The sequence below is a fragment of the Thermobia domestica genome, chromosome 4 (assembly GCF_964235325.1).
Source record: "Thermobia domestica chromosome 4, izTheDome1.hap1.1, whole genome shotgun sequence".
Lineage (NCBI taxonomy): Eukaryota > Metazoa > Arthropoda > Insecta > Zygentoma > Lepismatidae > Thermobia > Thermobia domestica.
In genome coordinates, this window is record NC_137457.1 from 30,581,575 (window position 1) to 30,609,161 (window position 27,587).

At 36.1% G+C, this 27,587-nt stretch overlaps 1 protein-coding gene across 1 annotated transcript; it reads left to right on the top strand.

Annotated features, from left to right (window-relative positions):
* The first annotated feature begins 7,847 nt into the window (after window positions 1-7,847).
* LOC145683812 (uncharacterized) lies at window positions 7,848-23,803 on the top strand. The gene is made up of 4 exons (XM_081755406.1): window positions 7,848-7,986; window positions 11,661-11,881; window positions 15,779-16,012; window positions 23,642-23,803. Exons 1-3 carry the CDS (start codon window positions 7,864-7,866, stop codon window positions 15,900-15,902), a joined length of 468 nt encoding a protein of 155 aa, XP_081611532.1. The 5' UTR covers window positions 7,848-7,863; the 3' UTR covers window positions 15,903-16,012; window positions 23,642-23,803.
* Window positions 23,804-27,587: the final 3,784 nt, after the last annotated feature.

Below are 27,587 nucleotides of genomic sequence, written 5' to 3' on the forward strand. Positions count from 1 at the left end.
TTATATTTTAAGCATATTTAGAGAAGGGAAATCAAGCTGCAATCAAAGAGTTGTACTACCATAGATAGGACAACCACTAATATCTGAAAATTCTGGAATAGAGTTATTATTATTAGTGATGTAAGTATGTACAGTATAAACATGATTCGTGTTGTTAGAGACTTGGTGAAATCTATACTTAACTTTCGAATATAAGCCAACAGCGTGAAGCAGTTGGAACGCTAAGACTTATGTAAATGAAATGAAATCTTTCAGTTTTACGCCCCATGGTTACGCCGGCTAGGCTAAAGGAGACGGTGATGATGAGAAATTAATGGAAATGATGAATGAAGAAAGTAGGAGGAAACGGGAGAACCCCGAGAAAACCTACGCACATGATGTTTGTCCACCACAAAGTCTACTTGGCGCGAGCTGGGATCGAACCAGGAACCCCACGCAGAAGAGGTCCGTGCTCTACCACTAAGCCACTACGGCCTCTGAATGCTAAGACGTATGTATTGTTATGGAGAAGAGTGAAGTTTATGTAAAAGCCCAGAATGGATTGATAGTTGAGGCACAGATCACTCTAATTGAACACAAGCCTTGTGGCTGGTCAATATTCTTTCATGTTTCGTGGCGCAATAAAAGTTTTAGTTGGTTAAATGCAAACTGTTCCAATTGGCCTATGTATGACGCAGCAACACAGTTTAGTGATCATAAGATTTCAGGGAGTGACCCGCAAGAGGAGGGAAATACCATTGGGGGATGTCTTCGATTGTACTCAAAGTGAGATAGCAGTATTATCGCTGTGTTATTTTTACTTTTATTTTCTGTATATTGAATTGGTCCCACCCCTGGATAAAATCTTCGGAGGTTACCACTGGCTGTGAGAAATAGATAGAGTGAAGGGAAGGTATTTAGAGAGAATTCGTAAATCGAGGGTTAGTTACAGTCTAGTTACTGGTATACTAGCTCTTTACTAAGGATGGTGCACTTTTTGGTATTCAGAGTTTGCTTTGAGTACAACTAAAAAGTTGATCTGGGTATGATTAACTTATATAACCCCAATGCATCGGGTGAGAAAAATAAATGTGGCAACTACGAAAAAGTAGATGAGCGCATGCGTAGTCTGTAAAAATGAAAATAAATGAAATACAAAGTACGAAATGTTGTGTCGCTCGCTAAACCGTGGGTAAAAGATTAGCCTCTGCTCTAGATTAATTAGTCACATGTGATTATCTTCGTCAAATACTACGTCCTAATCAGAGTCTTTGAATACAATTTTGATAACCATCCGTTAGTCAAACCCGTAGTATCACCTTAATCAGACGTCAAAACGACTCTGGATAAGGCGCTAGAAATCCAGATAAGAGAATAGACTACAGCAAGGTTGCCAGTGGACTAGTGTCGCGAGTTGCGTATCCACGAAACCATCAACCCGCCATTGACATTATTGTTTGTTTGTTACCACTGTAATCTTGACCGTCACGTTTCTTTTTTTTCTTTTTTTTTTGCGCTTTCTGCATGTGTCAGGGTTGTCAACCTCAGAGAACAAATTCATCGATTTTCGTCTATAAAATTATCGTATATTTCAAGAAATTATCGTATATTCGTTATGCATGTGATAATTGTAGAAAGAAGTTTAAAAATGAAATGAAATCTTTAAAGTTTTACGTCCCACGGTTATGCTGGTTAGGCTAAAGGAGACGGTGATGATGAGTAATGAATGAAATGGTGGAATGAAGAAAGGAGGAAACGGGAGAATCCCTAGAAAACCCACGCACACGGTGTTTGTCTACCAGAAAGTTCACTTGGCGGTGGCTGGGATCGAACCCGGGACCCCAAGCACCAGATGTAAACGCTCTACCACTGAGCCACCGCGGCCCCCAGAAAGAAGTTTAATACTAGTACTAATAACAATAATATATATAATAATCCTATCTAGTAATCTTTAGTTTCCAACACCAAGTCGACGTAACTGTCCTCACCATTCTTTTAAAAATTCTTATTGACGTTGCTCTGAACAATAACAATATTTCCACTCCCTCGTAAACGTAATTGAATTAAAGAATGGGTGCAGGGTTGTCATTTGCCAATTCTCAAATCGTTATTTATTCATTTTAGCGGGAATGATTGTTGAAAACCTTTTTGTGTGTATTTTATATTTTATTTAATGCATATCTACAGCAAAAATGTATGCGTTCCAAAATTACCGTATATTCACCTATTATCGCATGGACATTATCGTTTACAGCTTAATGCTTATCGTAATCTCGATAAATTATCGTACGGTTGGCAAGCCTGATATGTGTTTTGTGAGAACTAACCAGAAAACGGTGACGCCATAGTACACTCATGTCCAAAATTATTGTCGCATGTCTATAAATATGTTGTTGTAGGAATATAATTTGATAACGAATTTGCCCGGTTATTTCTTATAATGTTAGGATTGTATAATCGGCAAAGACATGTATGTGGCAAATTTCATGTCAAAAGACCAGTAAACAAGAACAATAAAACGAAAATAGAATTTTATTGTTCATTTAGCGACATTTTGTTTTACTCATTCTAATTTTCGTATTTATAATTGTTTTCCTATGAAATTTACCTCAAATATACGGTACATTCCCTGATTATACACATAGTATCAGCATTAAAAGTACCCTGCAAAATCATTATCAAATTATATTCTTACAAGAAGACAGTTATAGATACCAGCGGCGAAAATCTGTCTTCAACGTTGGGAGGGGGGGACAAGTAGGACCGTTCCTTTTTTTCCTTTTTTATAGCGATGTTCAAAATATTTATGAAGTTCAAAGACAAACACAATGCTGTGGAGGATCAGGGGAGCAGAGTTGCCTTCAACATTGGGAGACTGGCAGATTTGAGGCTTATTCGGGGGGACATCACTTTAATCTCATTTCCCTTTGTGGCAATCGGACACAAATCATCACATTTCTTCCCAAAAGAACACATTTCAAATCGGATTATTAGGGGGGGACAGTCCTCCCAGTTCCAAGATTGGAGGGGACATGTCCCCCTCATTCCTCCGGGATTTGCGCCAGTGATAGATACGCGACAATCATTTTGGACATGAGTCTACATTATGTTGGAAATAACTTGTTTACAGTATTTAGAACAGTTTTCTTTTCCGGAAACTTTAATCGGAGCTGGCAAAGTTAAAATGTGAAGGAGAGCTACCCCAAGTAGTCAAAATGGTCGGCCTAACGCTAGTATGTGGTTGATATCTCATGCGCAAAATAACTTCGGGATATCACCATTTTATGACAGTCAAAATTGTTTGATTTCCACCAACTCCAATTTATGGTTGGTTATTTCATTAGTTTCAACCAACCAATATTAAGTGATGCGGTGGTTAAGCGATGCGCATACAATTATTTTCATTTTCAAGTGAAATGCATTTTGAAATTATTAAGTAAAGCATTTTATTACTGAAATATAAAATAATGATGTTCAAGTGTCAAAGTCAGGATTGTAGTACTATTTTCTTCCGCAAGGGGGCAGAGCGATTGCATGTAGCTACCAAGTATCTTATAAAATAGAGGATCTGCCCTTACAACAAAATCTTGAAGCCATACGTCACAGTTTCGCCATCCCTACTCTGCCTACTCCGCCCAATAAGACCGCCATGTTTTGAGCCAACAATCATGGCGGAAACGAAAGTAGCCAATCCGACGATGGAGGAAACGAGAGTAGCCAATTAGACGTGCCAATGCTTGGTTGTTTTTTGGCTTCATCGATTTAGTAGGATGACGGATGGCAGATGGGCAGATCCTCTATTTATAACATTATTGGCAGCTACAATCACAGAGGCACTAGTGTAGTTAAGTTCGTTATCATAATGATAATTGAAAACCGGTAGCCTATTTCTTTATCAACGCATTATCAACCCTTGAAAATATGACAATATCACCAAAAAATGAACTCTTAGCTATCACTTATTTGCTTACTTGATACATTGGAAAACTATTTGTTAAAAGACGTGCTCTGCAGAACAGTGACATGTGATCGCTATGTATTTTAGCCCCAAGGGAGGAGGAACAGTCTTCCAACTCTGAAAGTGCAAATCCTCGTTGAAACAAGGGCGTCGTTTAGGGAGGCCAGGTGCGCAATTGCCCCTCCTAGTTTAAGAAACTCATTCATTTAATAAATTGTATACTAAAATACTAACAAAATGTGAAATTCTTATGTTTGTAGACAGCTTTGCCCCCTTTCCTCTGACAAAACCAGAAATGGCTGTATTCCCCGGTAAAAGCACGAAGCAAACAAAATAAATAAATAATGTAATAAAGTGACCGGTATTTTAAATTGTCAATTATATCAGTGATTGAAATAGGAAACGCTTCATTGGTACCTCTGTTCGTCCTTCATGTATTTTACCAAAAAATCAATGACGAACTATTCCAATCTGGATAAAACTGGTGTTAGCCCTCGATCTGCTATACAAGCATACTATGTGGTATTATGGTGTATCGTTCTTTGGTTCTCGAATAATGAACCTTTAAATTTTGGGACTAGGCGTAGTGAGATTTTCACTAAAAGATTTTAATGAAGATTTGCTTAAAAAAGCAATGAAGGGTGACTCCCCCTCCCCGCAATTGAGAAACTTACACCTGTCTAGGTTTCACTTGTTGAAACCACATACTAGAAATCCGAGCAGTCGCATGTAGGAACAAAACACAGTCTCGTAGGACTTGCCAACATTACTTGAACGAGCAGAAGCTATTCCAAGGAAGAGAGATAAGTACGTAAGTAGAACAGTTTGAACATAAATACGTTTCAAATAAGAAAAAGAAACGATTATTTCGTCATTAAGTGCATTGAATGTGAAATATACTGTTTTATTGCAATATTCTCAGTTAATAATTCTCATCATTAAAGCCATTTCTGCAAACAAAGTTGTTGAAAACTGAAATAGTGAGACTAATCTATTCTGCCATCTGGCGGAAACTATAGGAACTAAAACGAAAACAGGAGAATAATATTTTATTACGATGTTTATACCAAGTATGTTATAAAATAGAGGATCTGCCCATATGTATCGTCAAACTATTAACTCAATGAAGAAAAAAAACTGCACATTGGCACGTCTGATTGGCTACTCTAGTTTCCACCATCGTCTGTGTGTACGGAACCATTGTTTCACAATATCTGTAACCTCTTTATTATTTGCAAACCTGCGTTCCTTTAGTGATTTTTTCAGGGGTCCGAACACTTCAAAATCGAAGGACGAGGGATCCAGGATATAGCGTGGGTACTCGAGAATTCCTCATCGAAAAGTTTGCTGCAGATTGTTTGAAACTTGCCACATATAAGGGCGTGCATTACAGAAGAATAACTCCGTTTTACAACATAGCCTGTCTGCGGTTTTTAATGGCCTTCTGTACATTGCATAAGATTTGACAGTATATGTTTGCATCTTTTGTATCCCGTAGTTCGAAACATTCCAACAGTAATGATTCATTCTCATATATATATGTATATATGGGGCCGGATTCAGGATTTTCTGATGGGGGTGCACCAATAACTACCAGTACATTTGAATTATTGTTTTTTTTAAATGCCTTTAGGTATCTGTAGTGTGAATGAAGAATTGCCCTGAAAATGCTGTCTGCTCACGATACATCCTTTTCCTTCAACCCTCAGAATATTGACTAACACTATTGATTTTGCAAAATTTCGCTTTCTGTTAAGCCCAAAAGGAAACGTGACAGCAGAAATTTTCGGAAAGTGTTGCTATTTTCACTGCTAGTTTATCATTCTGGTAGTGTATATTTACATTGAAGGCGGGCTGGTGCACGTGCACCTTTGCACCCTCCTCAATCCGGTCCTGTATATAACACGTCAGTATTACTTCCCCTTCTCATATTGACGAACAACATTTTCTTGGCGCTGATGAGCCACGATGTGACCATTCCATACTCATTCGTTTCATTACTGGATCGAAGAAATAGTACGAGTTTTTAGTATGAGCCACAATCCGGGACAAAGTTATTTTCCTCTGTAATGTAGCGCAATTAGGAATGTTTTTTGGTCTTCTGTGACATGTTTTGGAAGCGATTGAGCACACACTTTGTTGTACTGTAAATGAAAAAAGACTAGTGTGAACAGGTCCCTTGCTAATGAACTAGTACTCTGCATCTTCTGGGTTGTTATTCTTCGATTCTCGAATACAAGGCTCGAAGGCAATCCAAATAAGCTGTACCAATTTTGGTCTAAATTGGACAATCCGTTCTTGAAAAGTAGAAGTTTACGGGTTTTAGTAAATCATTTTGAGGTTGTGAATATATGTCCTTTGGTCTTGATTGATCTCAACTAAATTTGATAAGGCTTAAGTTACCTTAACGCCAATTTTGGACCGATCGGTTATGAAATTCTTGAAATAAACAATTGTTCTTCAGAAATAAAAGTTCACAGACGAATATGATAGTAAATGTTGGTCACTCACAAGGGAAACACATACCAACGAAGTTTGTCCATGCGCAATGTTGAAGTCATTTGTCAAAGGTGACGTTTGAAAATTTGGTAAGTACATAGAAACAAAGATGTACTTGGGTGTATACTGGGGTTTACGGTCAATATTCACCTAATATTTTTATACTTCAGCCGTTTTCTTTTTGAAAACGGTCGAACATATACTATACTTAACAAAAAATATAGCATTGCATTATTTCTTGTGACTAGGTGCTGAGTTTTCTTTATTAATTATTAGGGTGTTTGGGTTTTGAATCACTGTAGTGCGACTGTCCTACAGCTTTACCTTAAACTTGTGTATTAGAGATTCGAAAACTTCGAAATCTGAAGGTTTTACATTTGACTTAGCATATGAAAACACTTTGTGAGTAATATACAGAGGAGCATTATTGTGTAACAGAACGACTCTGACGATAAAATGTCACAACGTTTCTTTTTTTTAGTGCGTTCCGAACGCATATTGAGTGTTACTGCATAGGTATTTGTTGGTGGTTTCTTCTCGGTCCTTGAACTTGAAAAATGATCCACAATAATCGAAGATAACAGTAATCTTTACTTTTCAGCTGATTTTTGGGATTCTAGTTTTTCAGATATGGGAACAACGGATGTTTCCACTGAATTTAGATGAATTTAAACTTGGTTCTAACTGATTATACTAATATTTGTCTCTGGCAAACCACTATCAGAAAGTTATCCCCCGTCTACTGACAACGAATCAAGTGTTCAAGTGAACATCCCATGTGTGTGCTATTTGTTAGAAATTTCTTTCTAAGCATTTGAGGTCATTGGGACCACATTTTTTTATATCCAGGTATCTTTACTCTGTACTATTAAATGGACAAATGCAAATGCCACTATTGAATTGCTTCGTGAGAGATCGATTGCTTTGTGAGAGATCGATTGTTTCTTCTATCGGCGCGAATTGCTTCCTTCACAATCAACGTGGTTTCTCTGTTCCAACCAATGGACCTGCTGTGGACAGAACTTGTTTGTAGTTTTCTGACGATTTGTTTTCCTTTTTTGAGAACGTTTGGGGCCCAGTTCATGAAAGTAGTCTTGGAGATAGTTCGCCAATGCTACTTGTTCAGCCGTCTAAACACTTCCACGAAATAGCAGTTTTCCGCAGTTAGAAACTGGATCATCACTCATTTATTGTTTTTGGAGAAATTTTGGATGGTTATTTCTGGAAAGAGACAAAACATATGCAAGCTATTTGTGTTAGAAATTATTAACAATATATCAGTAAAATGATACAAGTTGTCCTATTGCACCACATTTCATGAAGAGATTTTAATTGGACATATTTCATAGTATTATGTTCACACATTTTTTAAATAATCAATTCTGTTTTCTTCCAGTCCAGAAACGAACACCAGGGCCGAAGCGTTAATGATCTGTAATATTATTCTCATAATCTGTGTGGCAGTAACAGTAATTGTGCTTACTAACAGGCTTTCAAAATGCAGAAGAGTGAAACAAATATATTATGAGCACGCAGTGAGAATTATCGAGGTAAGAAAACATGGAAAGAAACAACAGTCAAGTAATAGGTAGAGAATGGGTCAAACACGCTAGAGCAATTAATGATGATAGGGTCTACGAAAGGGGTATGATATGCAGATTGTGTACTCTCAACTGGTGATTGCATCTCTTCTCTTTATTTCTGCCGTCTAGACTGGAGCTCAATAGTCTTAGTCATTGTTCGTGAGTTCAGTTTCTGGTCAGAGCAGGGAAGTTTCCATGTTAAAATAATATGAGGATATAAAGTGTCCGTGGTTGGTATCAATGGTTTGCGTTTCCTTTGGAGTACCTAAACGCACAAAGTGAACGATACCATATATTGAAGACAACTTGCTCAGAGTTAGGGGGCGTTCACAAACAAAGTGAAACCTATTATTCCCTTACCGAAAGGCTTAACCCCTTTCTGAATAATTTTTTTTCTTTTAGCGAAAAAAAAAATAATCAGTATTGGAAATCCTCATATGGAAACTTGAAAAATGAATTAAAACTTGAATTTTAGATTTTTCACTTCATTCCGATGAGAAATAAGTAAGTGCCATATATGACACACTTACAACTCACAAAGAACATGCCAGATGACACCAAAATCTCTTATTCATACACGTCTATATCTCACACAGCAGACAAAACAATCATTTGATGCTTTTGATAAATCACAATAAAGCTAAAGTAAAAAAAGAAGGGTATGTGCCATATATGGCACGGCATGCCGTATGGAGTTAACTAGCATTAATTAATTACATCCAGAAAAAGAGAAAGGAAAAGAAATTCTTTCGGTAAGTCCCGGGTTCGTATCTCTATGATGTCCCACACAACCTCGGGAAGTCAAGAATTTCAGTCACTTTAAATTTGCAATGGGACATACGATACCATAATGTTGGTTAAGAAGAAGATTCTATTACACTGCGCCGAAGCAATTCAACTTACGAGCAACCAAGCATGCAAAGACACATCTTAAAATTTGTAACACATCACATACCTTACCGTAAAACAACAGAAATAATTCAGTTATAACTACCAGAATATTCAATCAAAAATATTTTTTTAATAATGCATCTTTAGATAAATAAAAATTTTGTTTGAAACTATTGAAATTTTATTTTCAGAAACACCAATAAATTCAATCAAATAAACTAACCAGTTACGTATTTGTATCAATAATACTTTTGGCCCTGTAAAAATGCAGGAATACGATATTAGCGGAAAGTCACACACGAACTCGAAAATTGACGCACGCAGGAGAAGAATTTTTCGCAACTTCATATTCTTCAAAATGAATACATTATGAACATACTTATTACACTAGCTGGTGCGTCTCGATAGTGGGTGGGTGTGGTGTTGTTGACGCAAAATTTTACCAAACATAGTTACGGCTTATCCAGACAGAGTTTTTGGAAGAATGAGGCTATCAAAAGGTAAAATAGAATTATGTTTTCACTCAAGTTGAAATCTGTTAAAAAATTTTTTCCCACCAATATTTATTCCTTCATAAGGAAGTAGGAAAATGTTTCAGTTTAACATACCATGAGTATGCTCTTTAGTCTAAGGAAGACGATAATTAAGGCAAGGAAGGCAGACTTCACTTGAGAGGGGCAAGATCACCACCGACATAAGACTTTCACGTTTTGTACTAGTATGTTAGTAGACAATCGGGTAAAATATATGTGTTCCTCAAACTCTTGGGGCGCGCAATTGTTTCCTGCTGCCCCCTCCCTAAATGACGTCACCTAATTAAGGCAAGTGAATGGTAATGAAAGAATTGGTGGAATCAGGATGCGGGAGGAAACGGGAATACCACGAGAAAACCCATGGACACAATGTTGTTCATCACAAACATACTTGGTCTGGGATCGAATCAGGTAAGTGCTCTACCAATGAGTCCCCCATGCCCCTTTTCGCCCGAAATTGACGATAATTCTGAAAGTGAGGATGAAGCTGCTTCATCAAGCTGTGATAGTGACAATGATTTCGATTATGAGTAGTAAGATGTGTATTAAAAATGTTTAAAGCGGAACGCAAGAACGGATTTTACATTGTTTCTGATATCTACTGTAATATGTAGCATTAGTTTTAAGTTTTCTTAACCAGTAGAATATTACGTTACAGTACTTACAAAAATGTAGTCAGATGCCTAGGTACAAATGTGCCTATTACACAATGAACGAACTTTACATAAAAATATTTAATTTCTTTGTTACTTTGTTTATATTACATTCTAAATCCATATTAGTAAATTAAAGAGGTCAATCTTCACTCATAGATCAAGAAAGAGAGAACACACTTTATTTATCCCAAGTTTCCCATAAGTTTTGTTATTTGCCTATAAGACTATCAATAATCTACATCTTAACTTATCCCTACAACAGTGTATTGATTAAGTTCTTGGCTTCGAGAAAAATACTATGACTGCAATTACTATCTTTTTGTCTATCCAAAGACCATATTTCATTCTGCACAATATTAGGAAACTTTTTGTGCTTCCATAAATTTTATTTCCTTACTGTTTTAAAATTCACTATGTTACAAAAAAAATCGAAAAATGTAACTTTCAAGCTAAATATCAGGAAGACTATTGGTTCTATGAAATATATTGATATAACACGAAACAAAGGCTACTTCATTAAGAGCATTTAGAAAAAAAAGAGCGATTCTCTACGACGTTTCGTTGTATAATTATATTTGTTTAAGTAAAGTATTACACGTTGGCGCGGCAGTCATTTTGATGACGTCATTACTCGGTTCCCCATCATTCATTAATCTTCAGAGAAACCTTTCTCAATTCTATAGATTATGTGAAATCTTAAGCACTTAAAAAACTTTATGGTAAACTTGGGGATAAATAAAAGTGGTCTGCACATTATGTTTTGAATAATATTAGAGGTCGAGAATACAACAACATATGATACATAAAATCGAATTACTCATTCAATTTTTAAGATATAGTAATGATATGGATATCGTTGCAAACCTCAAACTCTGCTCTATCACGTTTATTTCATATTGTTTTTCATATCTATAATGGTTTCATAGTTATTTGCCAATGAAGTTTTGCGAATTAAACTAAATTTTGAGCGAATCATGCGCCATATTTGAAGATGGTGCCAATGTAAATAAACGGCAATAACATCAAATTTTAGACACGTTTATTACCTTCAATTTGATTTTCGAATGAAGTTTCTACCCTCATTGAGAGGAAAGTTATCCTCAGTTAAAAATTGTGCTATGAATTCCCGTGGCAGCCATGTTGATGAAGTCATTACTCTGACCCGCACCACTCACCAACGTTAAGAAAAAAACTTTCTGAAGACTGTAGTTTATGGGTAATCTTAAGCACATAACTAAGTTTATGGTAAACAGGGCTAAATAAAATGTGTGCTATCTCTTGGTCTAATAAACTTGGTTTTAGTGGACACCCAACACAGGCTGGTTCGTATTTTTATTAAATTGATAAAATTGTTAAATTGTAGTAGCATAGTTTTATGGTACACCAAAGTAAGCAAAATATAGTGAAACGTAAGAATATTTCTCTGAAAAGTTCTACTATGATAATCTGTGTGCCACTTTTCAATTCATTTGTAATAGAAAAATTTCTATTAAATCTGAACGAACGTTGTCTGCGTTGATTTCTGTAAAACTTCACACTAATTTGCTTTCATGTAAAATAGTCTTGGCCAAATGGTGTTGGAGAATTGGAGAGAAATAATATTCCTGAAATGATCGTGGAACCAATGTTGAGAATTAGTGAGAACAGTCATGAAATGTTTATCGAACGAGCAGTGGACTTTAATGAGGATATAAATGAAGTTCTTATTGAGGAAAGAGAGTTGATTCCTAAAGAGATGGACAGATATCCTTACCAAAATGGACAGTACAACATAAGTGCCACGTAAGTTAATTAATGTATATATAGATCTGCACATCTCTACCAAAAATACAATTATATTATTTTAACACATACCATGATGTTAAATTTTGTTTTTGCACCAGGATTTTTAATAATAATAATAATAATAATAATAATAATAATAATAATAATAATAATAATAATAATAATAATAATAATAATAATAATCCATAATAATCAAAAGTATTGATATACTTTGTAGCGGTAGGTATTTTAATGAAAGTGAATATGTTTGTAACTTGGTAACTCTTGAACCACCCTATCGATCCCGATCAAATTTCCAACATGGATGAGATTGGGACCTAGGATGGTTTCTATCATTTCATTTTGACAATGCAACTTAGAGGAGGAGGGGCTATGAGAGATATGAAAATGATCAAAAGTGACCGATAATAGTGTCGAATCCATAGTTTCCCGGGTTATTGAGATGAACAGTGACACTTCCGATGCCGTTTAAATCCAAATTCAGCCCCGCAACTCGGATAGAGGAGGGAAAGATATATATAAAAATGATCGAAAATGACCGATATTAGGGTCGAATCTATAGTTTTCGGGGTCACTGAGATGGACAGTGACACTTCCGATGCCGTTTAAATCCAAATTCAGCCCCGCAATTTGAGGAGGGGAGGGGGAGATATATAAAAATGTTCGAAAATGACCGATATTAGGGTCGAATCTATAGTTTTCGGAGTCACTGAGACGAACAGTGACACTTTCGATGCCGTTTAATCCAAATTCAGCCCCGCAACTTGGGGAAGGGGAGGGGTATATATATATATATATATATATATATATATATATATATATATATATATATATATATATATTAAATGATCGAAAATGACCGATATTAGGGTCGACCCAGTTTCCGGGATCGTTGAGATGAACAGTGACAATTTTGATACCATTTAAATCCACATTCAATTCCAATCAGTACTCCAAAGGGAGATGGTGACATATAAAAATAATTGAAAATGATCGATATTAGTGTCGAATTCATAATTTTGGTGCTCTCTGAATTGATTGGTGACAGTTTTGGTGCCCTTTATGTCCAAAATGAAACGTATTCTCCCCTTGCGAAAAATCGTTATTCTGTTACTTTTTAAATACATTATTTAGGTATATTTCGACGAATACATTATTATACGCTGAATTAAAATGTAATTCAACTATTCAATCCATCATCAATGCATTTGCGCGCACATTGCAATTATATATATTCACATTATGACAAAGAAATAAACTATTTACCTTCGTTGCTTAACAAGGGCGCCCATGTTCTTGTTTCTAAGGGGGGGACAAGTATAAGCGACGTTTCAAAAATAGTTTCAAATTTTGCTGTAACTAATGTAAAAAATTCTATTGGATTTTCGATATTCTGAAGTACAATTTCCTCTAGGGGGGCGATCGCTCACCTTGCCCCACTGATGGGCGCCCTTGTTGCTTAAATAAATATGTCTACATAAATAAACTAAAATAGACCACTGTCACCACACCAGAAAGTCAGTATATTGCTGCTAATCAAAAACTGAATTAGCTATTTTTATTGAGGAGAGAGATAGAATACTGTTTAGTAATTATCAAAATAAATTTCTAAATAAGAAAAAAATTGAAATTAGGATCCGCTAAGAAATAACAGTCCAATTTTAATTTACTGTCGTTTCAGATTTGTATTTCAAATATAAAGGTATGCAACGTTTCTTTGAAGATGCTCTTTTCTCCATAATTTGACTTTTCTAAGATCTTATTGCTTCATTTACACATTTTGGATCAAGTTATACAAGCGAAGACATGAATTTCGTTACAACATTCATTGCTTTCAAACATGTTTCGAATTATATCTTAAAGTATTACGGATTGAACAGCCATCCGGCATTTTCTATGGGAAATCTAACGCTATGAATCACTTTAGCTGCTCATGGCGATAATTGAAAAAGAAAATCTTACAAACATAGTGCAAATCCAAAAGACATACTTCAATTCCGTATTATGTTCCAAGTTACGTAATAATTATTGATTATAGCTGCAAATTTAAAGCAAAGTGCTTCCATTATGGATTTGGACCAGTGCTTTAAAACATATCAGAACTTGCCTTCCAGCAAGAAATTGTAGAAATTGTATTTTAGTATTGCTATCACTCAAATAGTTATTAAGTCTCAAATTAACTCCCAAAATAACCACTAAAAACTTATTTCTTTATATTTGCAGAAACCTAAATGTTTGCGTTATCACTACAAATTTACGTCTTCATGCATTTAATATCCTACACCAAAATCACTTCCCCTTTCAGTCCCTAGAGGGTGTCGCATGTACATAAACAGGACAATGCCAACTTAAATATATAGGAGTTAATAAAGAAAATAATTCTACACTTTGTTTGATTTTGATAAGCTAATTTAGGTTTTATAAATGTAAATGATCAAAATGCAGTAGAAATATCTGTTTTAATACACTGCAAACAAGTTAGTTTATTAACATTTGGTAAATTAAATCTAAATGTAAGTTATTAACTAAATCTATTTCAACGAATTGTGTTCTTATTTGTCTTCTGTTATGTAAGTATGTGACGTCATCGTGAAGTGATTACAACTACTAAATACAGTAGACCGTCGATTATCCGAACGTCGGTCAACCGAACGACCGCTTAACCGAACTGTGTACTCGCTCGCACCTGTTATTCTCCCACCCTACCGTCCATCATCCCCCGCACTCCCAAACGAAGTTTCCCACAGTAGTCGCCGCACTGAGCCACCGCTGGCGGAACATTGCTTCTAATGGGGGCCTTCATAAGGCGCTGCTGACCGGCTAAGCCGCAAGTCGCTGTGTTTCAACAATCAGCACACTTCTGTCGCTTTGGCACTGGCTGTAGAAGTACAGTCCAGTACAGTGCAGTACAGTACAGTACAGTACAGTACAGTTCGATTATCCGAACAAACCAGTTTTCCGAACACCCATGTCCCCCAATTACTTCGGATAATCGACGCTCTACTGTAATATTATTTCAAGTAACACGCAACTAAACATTAAATAAATTTGTTAATAACCAAATTTGTCGGGGTAGTAAGAGGGTTAAAGACGGAACTAATTTTTGGGAAGCTGAAGTCTTATCGAATAGCCATTTGTCGCCATCTTTTACCATATTGCTCAACGAAGACTAATATTGAAACCGGAATTGGTACATTTCTCCTAATTCTGGTTGTAATGGAGGAATCAAGTCCAACACAGAACATATTCCTGCAGTGCTGTATGTTCCGTATCAGACTGTATGTTCTCCTTATCTCTTACTGCTTTTGCTCTATGTAGATCAATTTTGAAACCGGAAGTTATAGTAAATTTACTAGTAGACCTAATAGGAGAGATTTGAGAATGTCGATGAAATATTTTTGAGGCGTGTAATTCCTAAAAAAAAAAAAAAAAAAAAAAAAAATATCCTTTATCTATTACCACTTTTGCTCTAAGGACGATCAACGGAAAGGCTTGATTTTTACTACTTTCGCTCAGAATACGTGATTAAAAAGGAGACTGATTTTATTCGTTTGACCTTGAATCTATTGAAAGAAAGTCGCTACTTGCTGTTACCTACCATTTTTATTCTGATACATGTTTGGAGACAGACTACGCCGTACTTGTGGATGAGACATTTTAAAAGTTTAATAATAGGAAGTTTTGAGCCAGTAAACACAGCAAGCTAATACAAGCTTTGAAATAAAATATGTCCTCTATGTTTACATGATAGCAGAATTATTTGTGTACTTTCAAACATGCATTTATTGTCCCCACTTTATAATTTATACGAAGAAACAGATTGTGAAAGTTCTTCGTATAATAGAGATTCCTTATTATAATTAAAACTTTCTTTATATTTCTGTTGATATGTAGCAAGTTAGAAGATGGAGAGAGGTGGCAAACCTGTGAGAAGTGTGATTATCACATCGTGGAACACTGGTTCGATTTTCGTCGAGAATCTGTTGAAGAGTCATCCAGGCAATTACTTGCATTATGAACCTTTCATAAACTATGGGATCATCCAAATAACACAAGAACCATTGAACAGAGCAAGAAAGGCGGTTAATATGATTCGGCAACTTTTAATGTGCAACTACACTGGGCTTGGTAAGATTATTTTGTTACGAATTTCTTTCTCGAAACTGTTAGCAGTTGCTAGGAAACAAATGCAGTCTGATCCTAACTTTTAGGAACATGGTCCTTCTATGAGCGGGTGTAGTAAAGTTTTAATTATCATAGTTAAAAAAATCAGGATACAGTGATTGTTGTGATTTGTAGTTGTTAACCTCTCTCTATGTAGTCACCACGCAGATTTACACATCTCTTCCAGCATTTGTTAATAACTGAACTAAATGTGGGGGTAGTAAAGCTTAAAGACGGAACTAATTTTTGGGACGCTGAAATCATATCAAATAGCCATTTATCGCTATCTTTTACCATATTGCTCTACGAAGACTAATATTGATATCGGAAATGGTACATATCTCCTACTTCCGGTTGTCATAAAGTACAACGCGGAACATAGTCTTGTAGGACGAATACCGTCATTGTAGAAGTCTGAACATTGTGCTTTAAACCACTCTTCCACCTCATTAATGACGTTATCTGTGTTGTAGCGACCACGCAACGGATTCTTCATTTGGGGAAACAAGAAAAATGTCACTGGGTGCGAGGTCGGGAGAATAAGACAGATACTGCAACACCTGGAAGCCACACGCCCTTGCTTTGTCGACAGCAACTTGAGATGAGTGAGCTGGTGTATTGTCACCTAGGAGAAGAACACCTTTCGAAGCATGCCGCGGCGTTTCGTTTTCAGACCATCGTGCAATTTGTCGAGGAGATTGCTGTAGTACTTCCCAGTGACTGTTTGACCTTTTGTAAGGTAATTTGTAAGAATTACCCCACGAGAATCCTAAAAAACGGAGAACATGACCTTCTCCTGTGACTTTTGCACCTTTGCCTGTTTGGAAAGGGAGAATAGGCATGCTTCCACTAGCATGCTCATGGATTTGTTCTCCGGATCATACTGATATATCCACGTTTCATCCATGGTTAGCGGACGCCCGACAAAATCATCTTTGTCTTTCATTATTACCCTTCAAATGCAGTAACTTTATCCCACTGCTTGCTTTCAATTTTATCCATCTTGCACTTTGATCACTTTTGGCACACACTGTAAAAAATAACAATCATTAGGAGCTAATTTCCTTAACATCATTCACATAAGAACCAAAAATAACACTGACAAAATTTCATCATCATATCTCAATGACTTTCTGGTGATAATTAAAACTTTACCATTATTAATGTATGAAGTTACCAATATATGATTACATATATTAGTATAGTTTTATTTTTACAAGATAACTGAGATTCGGTGATATTCAAAGAAATAGGGTATGATAAACCAAAAAAGAAGATGGAAAGTAATATGGAAAAGGGACATGAATTGCAAGTTTACATGAATGTAGAAAGTTGTGTTAACATTAGTAAGATTTTGGTCTTCGAATCTTTAACAAAATACTACACTTACACATGTGGTGGGCTAGTTATGTATACCTCTGCCATATATTATATTACTTGTCATGTTTTTCAGCGCTCTACTCTTATGGTCTTTAACTAAGCTTAATCCTACAATGCTGAGATGTAAGCGAAGTGGAAGTTAAGAAAATCTGTGGAATGCAAACCTGGAAAAAGTGCCTGAATGTTACTCTAGAGTTTGAACAATACCAAATGCTAAACCATTTAAGTTATCCGCTCTACGCTTTACGACACTAAATCGGAAATTATTATTTTCAAAGGTAAATCGTAACGCCTGTGATTTTAACTAACAAATTCCACAAAATGAAAATAATTATATACATTATACGAAATATAAAGGGTTCACTCGAGCAGACGGTTCTACTAAAAAGAAAATTTATAAGTAAAATACGAAGTGAAACATTTTTCGCGAAGGAATGGAAGTGTGAATATAAGTAATTACTATCAGTGCACAGCATATTAAAATGAATTTTGAGCGATAGTGAAAGTATTGTATGTGTAAGTGTGATCTTCCACTATCCTCGTTTATGCGCATACCCTCCGTCACTGACGCGCCTGCTCCCTACGGACGCAAACCCTCGCTGTTGCTCGAGCCCCCTGCTGCGCTCTTGCCCTGACTCGGTTGCGTAGCATTCGTGCTTTTTAGTATCCACCTAGCACAACTTGGTTCGTGTTTTATGCAGTGTAGTTTTTATGCCATACGTCCAAACTGCATTTATACAGTGCCCTCCTGAAGTCAATCTGCAAGTAGTAATGGAGCTCCTCATTTAGTGTACGCTCTGCTAAAAGGAATGCAATGCTCTAACCTACCCTGAAAATGTAAGAAATGTGTCAAAATTTGGTAAAACCGTCTGCTCGAATAATGCCAATATAAATTTTCAATTTGGTAGAACTGTCTTCTAAAGTGAACGTGAACCCATATACAAATATACTTTTTTTTCTGTACAGAATATCGATAAATAACGTGCGACTTGTAAGACAGATAGGCCTATTGTTCCTTTTAACAGTGAGCGAGTATTATTTTATGCAGTAATTGCCAATATTAGCCATTGTTTTAAACGTAGGCAAAGTAGGCCTAGTCCCCCGAAACCAAACAGTTGCCTTGCCAAGGTTCCACAAAACACTTGTACGTTATATAATTTGGCAAAATATCCAGCAACTCATAAACATATAGTTCAATAAATAAGCAAACTTAATAATAGTTTGACAGTTCTTTAGGTAGTGGTCTTTACGAGCCTTTTGACAATATAAATAGGGGAAGGTAGTCGAATTCTGCGCGGTGGATAATTCTGCGCACACGTGTTTCTTCAACTTGGAGATTCTTTACGACACATTGGTTGCTGCTGCCATGAAGCGACCGTTACTAGTAACTAACATTAAAGGAGGGAAGCCAATATGTCAAATGTTTAGGCTGTAAGTGGCAGTTGAATTATTTCTTCCCTGTTGATGTTAAATTGTCTTCAAGAGAATTAAGAGGTACGTTCTATATTTTATATATTTCTAGATCGTTACTTTTATATTCCATTTATATTGTAAATGGACATTATAATTACGGCAATTCGTAGTTCTAATCAATTTTTAATAGCTCGTAGTTTTGTGTTTTTTTTTATTAAATGGCGGAGTGGGGTTATTCTGCGCAAAATCGATGGGATATTCTGCGCAGTGCGCAGAATTGCACCTCAAGAAGTTTTATGTTAATAACAAGCATACATAATAGATCTGCAAAATATCGTCACTCTCTGATTAAAGATACAGGGAAGAATAGAAAGAGCAACTACGAGAAGTAGTTATGCAGAGGAACAACTAAGAGAAGCTATCAGTGCTGTTAAAGGTGAGTGTGCGATTCGAGAAGTTGGTAGATTGTACGGAATAGCAGAATCTAGAATCTACTATTCGTCTACGGATGAAAACTGAAAATATGGAACATGCTACTCTCGTAAGTGTTCTCGCGAGAACAAAACACGAATTGGTGGACTATGTGATAAGCGTTGCAAGCGTTTGGTATCACACCTATAGACCATCGGCGTTTGGCATACGAATTTGCTGAAGCAAGTCGAATTGCGCATAATTCTGATGGAACTACCTAACTTGCTAGAAAGGACTGGTTGAGACTAATTCTTTAAAGAAATCCAAGAATAAGCGTAAGGAAACCTGAAGAAGTAAGTTTGAATATGATAAATTGATTCAATAAAGAAGCTGTAACACTATTCTTCAATAACTTGGAAACAGTGATGAAAAAGCACCATTTTCCCCTAACTAGAATTTTCAACGTGGACGAAAGGGGTATTTCGAACGCACAAAAACTTGTGAGAATTTTAGCACCTAAAGGTCAGAAATTCGAATATATAGAGGATGCTTGAAACATTCATTAAGTCACTTTCAAAAAGGATAGCATACTCAATTTCCAGTAGAACTGTAGATCTCCGAGACACATCTAAGATAATGTCAAAAGGTAATGACACATAAAGATAATGACACATGCTTTGTTTCCGCGTGGTTCGGTTGCAAATTCGATAGTGTTCATTGGACGTACTGATGCAAACTACATTCTAATAAACCCAATAGGTAGCGTAGGTTATATCTTCAATTCCAGACTACTAATGCAAAGTGAACAAAAAAACAAAGAAAAAAGAAAGAAAGATAAAATTGAATTAGTACTATTTCACTGTTACACTTTTATCAGAAATATCATATATTAAAGGTGCAAACTGTATCATAATGAAAAGTTACAAATGTTCAAATGGAAAATTAGATGTTCTTTATAGATGTAACAGACCGTGCATGTTTCAAATTTCAAAGTGAATAAAACACATTGAATTATAGGATGGAAACAAATCTTGTGTCGAACTAGTATAAATAAAAGTTCATTTTCAAATAACCAAAGAGGTTGCCATTTTGTAGTGTTTTCCGAAGATTTTTCTGTTCCGAACATCCAGCATCGATTTAATCTCTTACGGATATAACGTTGTAATTTGCACAGATAGAATGAACACGCTAGAGCTGAAACGGATCAGTTGGATGATGTTGGTTAACTTATGGACCACCACTGGGTCGAGGATTGAAACCCGTCGTAGCCCGGTAATTCGAATGAGATTCGTAACCCAGATGATAGAAAAGATATTTTGCTTATTCCCTTGCGTTTAAACAGTATTTCTTTCAGAGATGACCAGGACTGGAAATGTTTCAAGCATCCTCTACATATTCGAATAGTCGTTAAACTTAAAGATTTAATTTCATATTCGAATAGTCCTGAAAAAAAATAAAACCAACGTTATTTCTATATTACTGTTAGATTTACTGGTAACGGAACTTTATAATGTTAGGTTCTTTTCTTGCTACGTTAAAATTCCACATTTTTCTGTTCTCCCTTTTCTTTTTCTTCTTTTCTTGCCTTCTCTTTCTCTCTCTCTCTCTCTCTCTGGGCTTCATTTCTAAACTTGTGTGTAATAGCCATATCCATTGGTTTCAATTTTTCATTGTGTGTGTTTCAGTTTCTCCCTACATCAACTTATAAATTTTGTTTCGTCTCGGTTTTGTAATTTCATTTTGTCGATACTAATACGTGTGTAGTTTGAAATTAGAATTGTGCTCATGTTGTTAGCTAATTTTAGTATGGGAGAGAAGAAAGGAGGAGGAGGAGAGACGGGGTCTCTTTACCAGACACGATTATGGGATAAGAAGGTGTATATTGGGTGGCCTATCTGCACGGCGTTAGGTGTCGCAATTTTTTATTGGGAGTGTACAGGCATTTGATTCTTGAGTTACTGGCGATCAAACTTATTGTTTGGATTCAAGTAAGTCTAAATCCCAAATTTGGTGGCAAATAACTCGAACAGCAAAGATCTGAACAAGATAATATTTTATACACGCCGTGTACCACTATCCCAAATTTGGTTAAGATTGGATGAGTTCTATCAATCGCGTTTCAGTGAAATTTCTTTATTACACTTAGCTCAAACTGAACTTCGATTGCGAATAAATTGGAAAGCAAATATCTGTACACCATAATATATCATACTATGCTCGAATGTTCACGAAGCTCGTCAACCTCTACCACCATACTAAGTTGAGTGAAGTTGGTATGTGTTTTATCAGTCGTGATTTAGTGAAATTTCATTTCACTAAGTCCAAGTCCAAACCTGGTAGTCAACAACTGCAGAACTAACGATCTCTATACCATAATACTTAATATACATTCTAAGATACAGAAGGATTACTATCGTGATAAATTTCATTTGCAAGGGAGGCTAATAAGTTCTTGGTCCGACCCAGAAGACATGAAAACTTCAGGCTATTTAAGGTATTTACCTCAAGGCAAACACATTTCCTACATCGTTGCTCCAATTTTTCTTACCCTGAAAATAAATAAAAAAAAAATCTTCTGCAGCTACTATAATGTCGTTATCACTGCGAAATTGCCGTTCTTTCAGAATATTTTTTAGTCTAGTAACAGATAATAATCAAACAGTGCAAGGTTTAGCGAGTAAGGTGGGTGGGCTCTGTGGTGGACAAACACCGTGTGCGTGAGTTTTCTTGCGATTCTCCCGTTTCCTCCCACTTTCTTCATTCCACTATTTCATTCATTTTTCATCATCACCGTCTCCTTTAACCTAGCCGACATAACTGTGGGACGTAGAACTTAAAGATTTCATTTCATTTTATTCTACCGCCTTCCTCGTAAAATTTCTAAAAATACTTCCTAAGTGCTAACTTTCGTCACAAATCGTATACACTGTCTAAGATTCAAGTTTATAGCTTAAGCGTTTTAGCCTAAACATTGAGCAGCCAGTGAATCAACGATTGAGCATTTCTTTTATATATAAAGGGTAAGAATACCTAAATATTTAATGTTTATCCTTTAACTCTTAAATGTTTTGTTTACATATTATCGCTACGCGAAATATACATTTGTGAATGAATAGGATACCGATAACACAATGAAAATCACCGTAAACCGCGAAGATGTTAATCTATTACTTCACAATGAAGTCGGTACACATAATTGCGCTAGTTCTATCTATTGTAAAAACCAGAAGTCAAAAATTCGCTGTTGCTCATGGCTTGACAAATTGCTCATTGCAGCCTCTAGAGACAATTTAAGGATTTCTCCCTAGCTCAAGGCAGCCTCGGAAGAATGGTGATGAGAAGATTATCTCCTTTGCTTATAGCAATATCAGATGGGTTTTAAAGGAACTCTCCGTAGCCTATAGCGGCCCCAGGAGAAAGATATTGATACGTGATTAGTCAGGTGTCAACTGATACTTTTGTTCTCTTGAAGTCCATTTTTAACAGGCAACTTTTTGAAGGGGAGGCCCATGAGGGGAGGTCGGTCGTTTTCGTATTTCTTCCGAATCCTCTTTGTGTCTTCCTAGTAGTCTCCTTCCGTCGTCTCTGTTGTTTATGTTTGAACACAGTAACATGTGTTCGTAGTAAAAGCATGTGTTCGTACTGTCAACATACAGCTGCTGTGCGTGAGGGTATGGAACCTTACAATATTGATCCCTATAGAAAAAAAGTGTAATTCACCATTCGTAGAGCCATAAGTGTTTATAGGGGGAGGAGATTCAGATACCAAGAATATATTTCAGTTCTACTCTTAACCGTCTATTCAAAGCAGAAATGACGTGATTCTTCCAGTTTCGACTTTAAAATCGATCTCAATAAAAAAAAAAAAAAAAAAAAAAAAAAAAACATAGTAAGAGATGGAGAAAAGTGCATTTTTAATTGAGGTTCAGCGTCGGAAGAATAATAGCACCTATCTTCCTGTCTTCCTGCTATCGAAATAGGAAGTATCAATCTCAACCCCTTTCGGTTTGAATATTGGACTCAAGGTAAACATTAAGAATTAGCGATAAATATCTTTATTTGGAGGATAACATGTCAAGAATAGGTTCATTTTCGCACTTATCTCTTTTTTCAGACCGAAAATGCTAGATCTATCATTTTGATTTCAATGTTAAATTCTGATATTCTAGAGAAAGAATAATAAAACACAGGGAGAATTTTTATATGGTTTCAAAACCCCAAGAATAGATTTAATATTTATTGGAATCAAAATCGGTAGATCTTTCACCTCAGATTTTGATATTGAATCGCCAATCTTTGCAAGTCTATCATAAATGTAGAACGTGAAACGGAATTCATTTATTCTTTTCTGTAATGTTATCTCTTATGTATGTTTTCTTATATTTTCAGACCATTATTTGAATTATGGAAAAAAAAAACATAATTGGCTATTCACCCATAGTACTCGTTTATGGAAGCAGTGCAAGAAACAGATCCAGTTGTCTTATAATTAACCGGAATTTTTGAACTCTTTCTGCCGTTTATTCCCTTTCCAAAGGATAAAGACTGTGCGAATTAGACTGAAATTGACTGAGGAGCTTCTGCAAGATTCTGAGTAACGACATTAATATATTTTGGTTTTAATCTTTGACAAGTTTTGTACGAGATATGAACAATCAGCGGAGGCTGTATAGTGCAGTCATAAACTCACGTGCCTTCCCAACTAATATATATATATATATATATATATATATATATATATATATATACAATTATGGTATTTATGAATCATTATGGACACACGAATGAGAAAAGATCCGAACACAAATTTTAGTTATTTTAATATGGAGTGTGCACCTGGATTGATACCGTCGGAAATTTGGCAATATACCGTAAGTTATTATGTTTCATGCTATCCTTTGTTTACGTGTTCTGGCCTTTCTCTTTCTAACGTTTGCCTTGCCTCACAGAATAGTGTTTCCGTAAAACACAATCACACTTTTATCGTGACTGAAAACTTTTTTTCCCTACTTTCTTGCAGTAGGACAAAAAGAAGGAAACAACGTAGGGTCTTTAAATTCTATCCTGGCCTAGGTTCCAGAAGATGGAGATCAGTGATTCTTTCAGAAACAGTGTTCGGGGGGGGGGACATTTAGTACTCCGGGGGGCACTGCTGGTACTATTCTATGTATTATTATATTATAGACGTATTACTGGGTCTCCTCCAGGCGGCACTCACAGAGCTCCGGGGGGGGGGGAGGAGCAGTGCCCCAAAAAAACATGTCTGGAAGAAACACTGATGGAGATGGACAGCATTTCTCGCAGAAAAACGCATGACACATTTTGTTTCAAGGATGAGAGGGACTCCGCAGTATATTTTACAAAATATTGTTTCCTTTGCGACTTTCATATACAACTTATTGTAAAGGAAAAATTAAAATACTTTCTTAACGTACTTTACAATTTTGATGTTTAAAATAGTGCTGTCGAATATTTATGACATTTGTGGTTTTTGGTTTTTGAGAAAACCGGTTTTATGAAAACCGAAAACCGCAAATGCGGTTTTCAAAACCGAAAACGAAAATGCGGTTTTCAAAACCGAAAACGAAAATGCGGTTTTCAAAACCGAAACCACAAATGCCATTGTTAAAACCGAAACCTCAAATGCGGTTTTGGAAACCGAAACCGCAAAAGCGGATTTCCAAACGGAAACCGCAAAAGCATTTTTCGAAAGCGAAAGCCGCCCGAAACCCGTATTTGCGGTTTTATAAGCGAAACCTTGTTTGTCCTTTTCAAAGCAGAAACAAAGTTTGCTCTTTTTAATTACACCTTTTAACAATTGTGAAAGCATCTATCAATCGAGACAATTGTATTGATTTATTATTATTATTATTATTATTATTATTATTATTATTATTATTATTATTATTATTATTATTATTATTATTATTATTATTATTATTATTAAGTATTCTACCTTTCGGCAGGTCCTGGGAGTATTGTTTTCTATTTTAGATTTTAGCCTGGAAATTTTTCTTCCACTTTTGTCGATCTTCAGCTTCCACTTTTAACTCCCAATATTTTCTCCTATCTTTCAAATCATCGATCAGCTGTGTTCTTCTTGTTCCTATTCTTCGCTTCCCTTCCATGTTTCCTTCTATGGTGGTGTGAAGAAGACAATTTCTTCTCAAGATGTGTCCAATCCAATTGGCATTTCTACGAAGGATGGTGGCCAGAAGTGTCCCCTTCTCTCCTATCCGTTTGAAAACATCTTCGTTTGCTGCTCTCTCTGTCCATTTTATGTTTTCCATCTTCCTCCAATACCACATTTCGAAGCTCTCTAAGTATTTCTTCTCTAACTTCCGTAATGTCCAAATCTCTGAACTATACAGTCCAATGCTCCATGCCCCCGCCAAGTGAACTTTGTGGTGGACAAACACCGTGTGCGTGGGTTTTCTCGGGGTTCTCCCGTTTCCTCCCACTTTCTTCATTCCACCATTTCATTCATTACTCATCATCACCGTCTCCTTTAGCCTAACCGGCATAACCGTGGGACGTAAAACTCAAAGATTTCATTTCATTTTTCCAATGCTCCATATACGTATAGCACTTGACCAACTTCTTCTTAAGTCCAATATTGAGCCTGCTAGTTAAGAGTGATCTTTTCTTGTTGAATGTTTCTTTAGCTATGGCAATTCTTGACCTGATCTCTTTGCTGCAGTAAGCGTCTCTTGCCAAAATACTTCCCAGATACTTGAAATTATCGACCTCTTCAAGTTCTCTTTGTTCTACTCTGATCCGTAAGGGTGTGTTTCCACGGTATATTCTAATGACTTTCGACTTTTCGATGTTAATTTCCATCCCATACAGTTTTCCAGTGTCAACTATTTTGTCAATCATCTCCTGTAGTCTTCCATCGGTTTTAGCTATTATAACCGTATCATCTGCATACCTGATCTTGTTAATGATCTGGTCTTCAATCTTGAAATCTCCAATTTTCATTAATGCTTCCTTCATTAAACATACACTGTGAATGTTGAATAATTGGGGCGACATATTACAACTCTTCCAATCTCCACACTATTGGTTTCTCCTTCATTCAAGCGCAGCTTCACTCGTTGTCCTATATATAGGTTTTGAATGAGTCGTCGATCTGTCCAGTTGACTCCGATTTCTTTAAGTATTTTCAGAAGTTTCGTCCAATTGACTCGGTAGAAGGCTTTTTGCCAGTCGATGAAGTACAAACACAACTCTTCCTTTACATCAAGAATTCTTTCTGATATAATTCTCATCAATCCAATAGCATCTCTGTTGCCTTTTCCTTTCCGGAATCCAAATTAATCTTCTTCTAACCTCTCATCTGTCTTACTTTCCAGCCGCCTGTTCAGTATGCGTGCAATGATCTTTCCAGTATGGGAAATCAGGCTAATGGTTCTGTGATCGCTGCACTTCTTTGCTTGGTTTTTCTTGGGCAATGCAATCATTGTAACATCAAGAAAATCCTTTCGCCATCCTCCACTCAGGTAGATCTTGTTAATAAGTCAAGTCAGTAATTTCATTGCGTTGTTTCCTAATCCCTTGAGCAAATCTATTGATATGTCGTCTTCTCCAGTGGCCTTTCTCCTTCGCATGTCTTTGATTGCTTGTACTACTTCACTTTTCAATATACTGGGTCCTTTTTTATCATCATCCACCTCTTCCTCTGCTTCGATCGCAATATCTTTGGGGTGCTTCTTCTGATCATACAGATCTTTTATGTATTTCTCCCAAATTCTACAGATTATTTGATGGTCAGTGGTTATATTACCTACTTGATCTTCGATGCCGAACGTTCGTATACTTTTGTTAGCTTTCCCTCCTAATTCTTGTGCTTTCTGGTACATAAGATCATATCTGCCGCGCCGTTGAAGTTCCATTATTTCTTCATATATCTGTTCCATGTACTTTTCTTTGGCTTTGTTTGTCTATCTTCTCAATTCATTATTTAGCCTTCTGTATTCCTTGATGTCCGTGTTTTCGCCCTTTTGCGTTCTTCCATCTTCTTAAGCATTGCTTCAGTTATCCATGGTTTTCTCGGTGCTCTTTCCATCCTGCCAATGTTATTGTGGAGTGTCTCAAGTAGAATCTGTTTAACTTTTCCCCAACTATTCTCTATATTATTGTATACCACAATGTGTAATCAAACAAAATATTTAATTAAATATTTTGTTTGATTACACATTGTGGTACACAATATTTCCTGTGCTTTAATTAAATATTTTGTTTAATTACACATTGTAGTACACAATAATATTGTGCACCACATGCCTACTGCACAGAATTTTCTTCAGTTTCTTTTTTCACATCATCGTCGATA